This window comes from Triticum aestivum, chromosome 6A, assembly GCF_018294505.1.
Source record: "Triticum aestivum cultivar Chinese Spring chromosome 6A, IWGSC CS RefSeq v2.1, whole genome shotgun sequence".
In the NCBI taxonomy this organism is placed as follows: domain Eukaryota; kingdom Viridiplantae; phylum Streptophyta; class Magnoliopsida; order Poales; family Poaceae; genus Triticum; species Triticum aestivum.
In genome coordinates this window covers 25,027,000-25,035,875 of record NC_057809.1, presented here as the reverse complement: position 1 = coordinate 25,035,875, position 8,876 = coordinate 25,027,000, and the positions used below count along the sequence as shown (strand labels likewise).

The window sequence follows — 8,876 nt, the reverse complement described above, 5'->3', positions numbered from 1 at the left end:
GGAGATGACGGCGGCGCGGCGCGGGTGGGTGGAGATGGCGGCGGCGCGGCGCGGGTGGGTGGAGATGGTGGCGGCCGGTGGCGGGGCGAGCGGCTAGGGGGCATCGACGGCGCGGAGAGGGTGGCGGCGGCGGTTGGGTGTCGAGGAGAGGGAGTTGGATCGGGGTGCGAGGAGAGAAAGAAGTGGAGGAGGAGGGCCGGGGTGTCGAGGATAAGGCGGCCCTATGCCGACGGCCAGGCCGTCGGCATAGGAGTGGTCCCACCTGACAGCGAGAGGGCCATCGAGTGGATAAGGGTGGCTCTATGCCGACGGCCAGGCCGTCGGCATAGAAAGGAGGCCTATGCCGACGGCTATGCCGTAGGCATAGATGGCAACTACTTTTTAAAAAAAAATAGTCCCACCTCGCCGAGGGAAAAGCAATTAGACCTGTTTAAATAGTTCACTAATCCATACATTATAAGCTCCGGTGTTCATTAGACTTATATGCAGAAAATGGACAGTTGCTGTGAACTTTTCAGTGCTCGGGCACCGGGTGTGCTCAGGCAGCCGGCCCAGTGCCCGAGCACTAAAAGGTTCACAGCAATTGTACATTTTCAATGATGAATACCAGAGTTTTTAATCAAATCAATTATTACATTTTTAGATTCTTAGTTTACCGTCTGTATGGGAGCCGGTACCCGGCATCTGGAGGGGCGAAACGGACGCGTGGTGTCTACACGGAGGGGATCTTGCCGTGGGTCTGGCCCGGATGTTGCTCCAAAGAGTTCCTATGGGCTGACCTAACACAACCGGGTGGGGAGGTCCACTGGTAAAAGCCCTTCCGTGCAAAGTCAAAGGGCTAGATCCCGTGGTCAAACGCTACAGGATTAGGCGGGACGGGGGCACTGGGGGGTAGCAATCCACATGTATGAGGGCCTGGTGCGACGCTCCGGTGGCATTGCTACCCCCAGTGCCCCCGTCCCGCCTAACCCTGTAGCGTTTGACCACGGGATCTAGCCCTTTGACTTTACACGGACGGGCTTTGACCAGTGGACCTCCCCACCCGGTTGTGTTAGGTCAGCCCATAGGAACACTTTGGAGCAACATCCGGGCCAGACCCACAGCAAGATCCCCTCCGTGTAGACCACACACGTCCATTTCCCCCCTCCAGGTGCCGGCGGCGGCGCCGTCCGTGAGGGGGGGCACACCCCGGACACGCGTGCCGGGCGTTTGCATCCGCCACAACACTTCCAGACTTGTGAGAGGCTGCCTACGCAAGATTTGGCGGCATGCTAGACCCCGGAGGCCGCCGGCCACAGCCGTAGACGCGCGAAGGGCAATCCGCGTAGAGGGAATTTTTTGAATACTTCTCCATCACCAAAAATTATGAAAAAATACCATCGTTCCTATAGCACATTTGCCCACGGCGTGCAAAAAAACTCATGATTTTATCGCGCTCCGAGTATTTAATAATATTGACGCCGCACCATTACCGCAGAACGTCTACTACCGTGTCATCGCCGTCCGTGAGGGGGGCCACGCACCGGAGACGCGTCCCGCCTCTTCGGACATGCCACCACACCACCCCGCATGTATGAGGGCCGGGTGCGACGCTCCGGTGGCATTGCTACCCCCCAGTGCCCCCGTCCCGCCTAACACTGTAGCGTTTTACCACGGGATCTAGCCCTTTGACTTTGCACGGACGGGCTTTGACCAGTGGACCTCCCCACCCGGTTGTGTTAGGTCAGCCCATAGGAACACTTTGGAGCAACATCCGGGCCAGACCGACAGCAAGATCCCCTCCGTGTAGACCCCCCGCGTCCGTTTCCCCCCTCCAGGTGCCGGCGGCGGCGCCGTTCGTGAGGGGGGGCACACCCCGGACACGCGTGCCGGGCGTTTGCAACCACCACAACACTTCCAGACTTGTGAGAGGCCGCCTACGCAAGATTTGGCGGCATGCTAGCCCCCGGAGGCCGCCGGCCACAGCCGTAGACGCGCGAAGGGCAATCCGCGTAGAGGGAATTTTTCGAATACTTCTCCATCACCAAAAATTATGAAAAAATACCATCGTTCCTATAGCACATGTGCCCACATCGTGCAGAAAAGTTATGATTTTATCGCGCTCCGAGTATTTAGTAATGTTGACGCCGCATCGTTACCGCAGAACGTCTACTACCGTGTCATCGCCGTCCGTGAGGGGGGGCCACGCCCCGGAGACGCGTCCCGCCTCTTCGGACATGCCACCACACCACCCCGCATGTATGAGGGCCCGGTGCGACGCTCCGGTGGCATTGCTACCCCCAGTGCCCCCATCCCGCCTAACCCTGTAGCGTTTGACCACGGGATCTAGCCCTTTGACTTTGCACGGACGGGCTTTGACCAGTGGACCTCCCCACCCGGTTGTGTTAGGTCAGCCCATAGGAACACTTTGGAGCAACATCCGGGCCAGACCCACAGCAAGATCCCCTCCGTGTAGACCCCACGCGTCCGTTTCCTCCCTCCAGGTGCCGGCGGCGGCGCCGTCCGTGAGGGGGGGGCACACCCCGGACACGCGTGCCGGGCGTTTGCAACCGCCACAACACTTCCAGACTTGTGAGAGGCCGCCTACGCAAGATTTGGCGGCATGCTAGCCCCCGGAGGCCGCCGGCCACAGCCTTAGACGCGCGAAGGGCAATCCGCGTAGAGGGAATTTTTCGGATACTTCTCCATCACCAAAAATTATGAAAAAATACCATCGTTCCTATAGCACATGTGCCCACGTCGTGCAAAAAAAACTCATGATTTTATCGCGCTCCGAGTATTTAGTAATATTGACGCCGCATCGTTACCGTAGAACGTCTGCTACCGTATCATCGCCGTCCGTGAGGGGGGGGGGCACGCACCGGAGACGCGTCCCGCCTCTTCGGACATGCCACCACACCACCCCGCATGTATGAGGGCCCGGTGCGACGCTCCGGTGGCATTGCTACCCCCAGTGCCCCCGTCCCGCCTAACCCTGTAGCGTTTGACCACGGGATCTAGCCCTTTGACTTTGCACAGACGGGCTTTGACCAGTGGACCTCCCCACCCGGTTGAGTTAGGTCAGCCCATAGGAACACTTTGGAGCAACATCCGGGCCAGATGTTGCCGTGGGCCTCTGGGCTGACCTTACACAACCGGGTGGATATGTCTACTGCTCAAAGCCCGTCCGTGCAAAGTCAAAGGGGTAGATCCCGTGGTCAAACGCTACAGGGTTAGGTGGGACGGGGGCCCTAGGGGGGTAGCAATGCCACCGGAGCGTCACACCGGGACCTCATACAAGCCGCGTGCCGGGTGCCTACGCCTGCCACCATGCTTATATAACCGTAGGAGGGCCACCGCAACACCTGGCGGCATTGCTACCTCCCAGGTACCCCGTCCCGTCTACCCCTGACACAGACGACCGCCGGGTCTATCCCTTTGACTTTCGCTGGACGTAGTTTGACCGGTGGACCTTTTCACCTTGTTGTCATAGCCCAACCATAGCTACACCCCCAACACAGTCCCGGCACAACCCACCCCAAGAATCCCTCTGCGTCGGCCCGACGTGGCCGTTTCCCCCCTCCGGGGCACGGCGGCATCGACGCCCGTGAGGGGGGAGGGGACACACCCCGGAGCCGCGTGCCTGCGCCTGCCACCACGTTTCCACAACCGTAGGAGGGCCCACCGCAACACCTGGCGGCATTGCTACCCCCCACAGGTACCCGGCCCGTCCCGTCTAACCTTTCCGTGACACGACGGAAGAAGGCCCGTGTGGGGGGCAATCGATATATGTTTTCTGTACATTTAAGTTAATGAAATTAGTATTGGAAAAAAATAAAAAATAATAAGAGAAAATACAAAAAATATAAAAATATTATTAGAAATCTATGCCTACGGCAAAGCCGTCGGCATAGCTACGACCACGGAACGGTAGAGCCCTGGATCGATGACGTGGCATAGGGCGGGGATCAATGACGTGGCAAAAACCATGGGCCAGGCCTGTGCCGACGGCCTAGCCGTCGGCATAGAAATGCCACCCCACGGGACCGGCGAACGACGCGGATCGATGACGTGGCGGCGCGGCGGATCGATGACGTCGGCATAGCTATGCCGACGGCCATCGTTAGCCCGTCGGCGTAGCCTGACGCTGTCAAACAGTCGTCGCCGCCCGGGTAGACGGGCCCACGCGATATGCCGACGGCCTGCTCTATGCCGACGGCCCCCGTCGGTATATTCGGAGAAACGCCGACGGCTTATCTATGCCGACGGCCCCCGTCGGCATAGATGGTTATACGCCGACGGCTTTAGTTGGGCCGTCGGGGTATGCCCATATATGCCGACGGGGGCCGTCGGCATATATATGGCTGTCGGCAAAACAAGTTTTTCTGGTAGTGTGAGATCGAGATATTGTAGATGCTGTAAACCAAGTAATGAGGAGCTTATTCTGCCTGATACCATATATTCGTATCTCATCCAATCACCGTTGCAATAAGTGCCTTGCAGATCCAGCCTGACAACATGGCCGGTTCTGTTGCGGCAATACACGCCCTTCCATCTGCAACAGTCAGCACCCTTCCATGATGAAAGGAGGTTGGCAGGGTCTGATAGACCTGCCCTGAAGGCGAGAAGGGCAGACCTCTCACCAGCAATACAGCTAGTGACCGTATTGTTTGGATGCAGGGGAGATGTGTCCTCTCTGGTGCTATTGGCATGAGTGAACAAGAGAAAGGCTATGGCTATCTGGATGCAGGAGAGTTGAAGCGTGTCCATGGGTGCTTTTGCCATGATGTATGATCTTCTTCTTCTTCTTTTTCTTCATTTTGAGGATTGGATATATGTTTTTCTTGGTGCAGGAAATCCTTTATATGTGTGATGTATATGTAAATCAAACTCTTGGTGTCACCTGGTCCAGAAAAATAAATAATTCTTGATGTCCTGAATGTTGAATTTCCTGTGATGGTTAGCTGCTTACACTACAGTGACATCGGAGGCGAAATTTCTTGTTACTGGTTGTCGTTTATACACAGGAACATGACTTGTGCTACGTGTGAACTTCAACACCAGCCATTTGCATGAGAAGGTGACTGGTCGGTATTCTGTTCTGTCCTTGTTCATGGGTTCCCTCTGTTATACGTTTTGGGATCAGAGGTAGCAGACCGACCAGGTCTTCTTTTGACTTGGAATTTAATTGCAGCCACTGGAGAGCGGAGTGGAGCCAGGGATTGACAGCAACCTGAAGCTCAATGCCGTTCTTCTACAGCTATTTTTGACGTACTCCATGGTCCAAGCTATTTTTCCCTCTCCCCACTCTTTCAATCAATATCTGGACATCTAGAATGTATGACGCTTTGGTTAATAATAATCCTCGTTGTGAGGAAATATCTAAGTATCTGAACATGAATATGTCTGGAAATGAAAAGATGAGCATATATAATGTTTTGGGTACTACTGATCCTAAATATAAATATCGTAAGAATTGTATAATTTATATGTATATATTGTTAATGTTCAGTATATGCCTATCATATAAAAAAACTGATGAGTTTCATTGCAAAGAGATCCCATCCCAAAATAAGATGGATATGAAAGAAGTTCCATGTGCTCGGGCAAGGGACGGAGGAAGGAGATGACCTGGCAATCTGGAGGCCGGTGACGAGGACGGACGGAGACGCCGTCGAGCGGGCTGGCGGCGATCCGGTGGAAGAACTCCCCCACGACCCCGAGCCACCCCAGCGCCTCCTTCCCGCTGCCCCGGCCCTCCTCGCCGGTGCCGGCAACAAGGGAATGAATCTGCGTCTGTGAAGTGGGGATGGAGACCTGTACTTCTGTAATCTGCTGTGGACTGACGGCGCCCGTTTTTGCTTCTCTGCATTATTTGTTCTGAACTAGCAGTATATTTTATCTGACAGAAAAAACAGAACACCTTGTGTTCAGAAGATGATAGCACTAGTATGATACTCACTCCGGTAACGAACTGAGAGTTGGAGAGAGAAAAGAACAAACTGGCTGATGATACTTGTAGAGCATATTTCACAGTCTTGCGTCCATTGAAATTTGGTAGGGTTTTTTTTTTGCGGGGTACTAGTACAAGATTTTGTTGCCTTGCATTATAATCGGATAAGCCTGCCCCGAATTGATTGGGACAGAAGGCTTTGTCGTTGTTGCATTATAATCGGATTGTTATTTTTACAGTTTGTATGTGGATTGAGGAGAAAGGGGAATGTATGCCTACAATAGCATCGTGTAATTATAAACTAACAAAATATATACTCCTACCTGCTATGACATATGCGTGTGAGGAAAAAATATAGTTGGGAGCAAAATTAGAACGATGGCTTCACCCGGGTTCGAACCGGAGACCTTTTCTCTTAAAATTTCTATTTGCAGATACTTGTTTCGTTTACTTTCCATCACCTCATGCAGGAAAAGTGATGATCAGTCACAAGGCCAGCCTATATATACTGTCAAACATTAATCTCCTCTTTTAGAGAAAAGGGGCGGTCTACACTAAAATTTCTGTACCTTTTCGTTTTGTCTTGAAAACAAGGGTTTTCCACCGATTTTCTACCAACAAAAAGTCAAAAACACATTCAGGTTCAAGCTGCAAAGGAAAAATAGCAACAGGGCAGCAGCAAAACTGTTATCAAGCGTTTTGTACAAACAAATAGTTTCTTCGTCCGACACTAGCCGGCAACTGGCTTCACCTCATTGCATTGAGGCCTATTACTTTCTGCGAAAATAGCAACCATCTTCTACTATCAAGCATCTTACTTCAGTACTAGAGAAGTTTTCATACAGGAATGGAAACAACAAACAGTCTATTGTGCTGGAACCGCTCGAGAAAATGAGCCACTCATCAAGTAATTAACTGCGGCAATCATGTATGCACAAAAGTATATGTTCAGATGTATCATGCAGGCAAGCACTACTTGACACTACTCTACATCATACCACGAACACCTTTGCAACAAGTTATACCAGCCTCAGTCAAAGGCGTGAACCTTGACTACATACATATCTGTGACTGCTTCCAGTACAAGAACACTTGAACACCGATCGATGCATTCGTGATAAATCTCCAGAGTATTTATTAGATTACAACAGAGCAAACAGAGAACCAGACAACCAGTGCTAGCGATCTCAGCTTCTACCCATTACTTTTTACCTCTCAAGGAAGCCCAGGTAACAGCCACTTGCACATAAACCCGGTCATACAGGCTGTCGCAGAGCGAGTACCACGAAACTCTCCATCTCCTCTTGAACAAGAACGTGCAGAAGACCACCCAGAGACCCATCACATATCCGGAACCCGTGGCGATGAAAGACGAAACCACGTTGCCGTCACATGCATCTCCATGATTTTCTCCTGGAATTGGCTTGGACTGTGAACAATTCAGCGAGAGAGGAGGACCGCAGAGACCCGGGTTGCCAATATAAATAGATGCCTGGTCTTCAAGTGTTTGCAGTTGATTTCCAGTTGGTATCTTTCCTCTCAGATTGTTGTAGGACAGGTTCAGACGACTCAATGATGTTAGAGCCGATAAGCTTGAAGGGATTTCACCGGACAACTCATTGTGTGACAGGTCGAGTGACTCCACTTGCATCAAGGCACCAATATTCGCAGGGATTTTTCCATTGAAATTGTTCCATGATAAGTTCAGGCTCTTCAATGCGACGAGAGTGCTGATATCTGCGGGTATCGCTCCGGTAAGACTATTACAAGATAAATCAAGATTCACCATATATATGAATTCTCCTGTATATAATCTCTCTTGACCTTTCGTGAGTACTGTGAAATTCTCACTGTAGACAACTAGTACATTGTCATTAACCCCAGATATATAATTGAAGGCATACCGAAGATTATCAGAGTTGCCTCTTGTTTGTGCCATGCCTGTGCAATTACTAATAGATCTCGGTATGCTCCCTGATATATTGTTGTACGCAAGGTCCAAATATTGCAGATTAACAAACTTCGTAAGCTCAACTGGAATGTGACCATAAAATATATTGGATCTCAGTCGTAAGAATGACAAAGACAATAGCTTCTCCCCAATCCATGCTTGTAAAGTCCCAGAGAACTGATTATTGCTGAGATCAAGAAAGATGAGTCGTGTACATTTCTGCAGTAGCAAAGGAAATGCACCCGAGAGGTTGTTGTTTCTTAAGCTTAGATTAGTGATACTCAGACCTGTCATGTTTGTGTTGGACCCATTGACTAGGCAATCAGTGATTGACCCATTGAGATTATTTCTTGATAGATCTAACAACTGCAATGATCGCAACTTGCAAAAAGAAGAAGGAATGGCGCCGGAGATCATATTGTTATATAGAAGAAGTGTTTCAAGCCTTGGTGCTCAAAGTCTAGTGGTAGTGGGCCAACTATATTGTTCTGACTGAGATCCAGGCCGGTTATATTGATGGGAAGCTTAGGTATTGGACCACCAAGCTGGTTAGAACTGAAATCCATTTCTTCTGCTCTCATAAATTCCATTGTTGATGGTAGGACTCCTGTGATCTGATTATTTTGGATATTCAGATACTTTACAGAGGAAGCTGATATCCAAAACCAATCTGGTATTTTGTCATTTATGCTTGTGTTTGATATATCAAGAGTCCATACGTGTGTGTGCCATCTGAGCCATGTTGGAAATTTAGGCCCTAGCTGGCAAGACCGAAGATGAATCAAACGGAAAGGTTCCCTAGAGACGGAAAGATACACCATCCCCCTTCCCCTCTCGCGACCGCGCCGCCCCCACGGGCGGCCGGCCGCGCCCCGATCTCTCCCCCCTCCAGCCCCCCCTCTCCCCTTCTCCCCGCCGCCGTCGCTGGCGCCCGCGGCCGGCCTGGCCCCGGGGTCGCTGGTGGCGGCGGCCCCCTGCCTTTGCCCTCCCGAT

General features: G+C 51.7%; 1 protein-coding gene and 1 pseudogene across 1 annotated transcript in view; both read right to left on the bottom strand.

Moving 5' to 3' along the window:
• Nucleotides 1-4,749, bottom strand: part of LOC123130096 (receptor-like protein EIX2) — a 9,943-nt pseudogene extending 5,194 nt beyond the window's left edge.
• A 731-nt stretch (nucleotides 4,750-5,480) lies between these two features.
• The window catches only part of LOC123129349 (putative receptor-like protein 8), a 5,280-nt gene continuing 1,884 nt past the window's right edge, over nucleotides 5,481-8,876 (bottom strand). The window contains exons 2-4 of the mRNA XM_044549549.1: nucleotides 7,138-7,966; nucleotides 5,611-5,845; nucleotides 5,481-5,498 (exon numbers count right to left, since the gene is read on the bottom strand). Coding sequence (XP_044405484.1) covers nucleotides 5,481-5,498; nucleotides 5,611-5,845; nucleotides 7,138-7,966 — 1,082 coding nt within the window. The remainder of the gene's footprint in view (nucleotides 5,499-5,610; nucleotides 5,846-7,137; nucleotides 7,967-8,876) is intronic.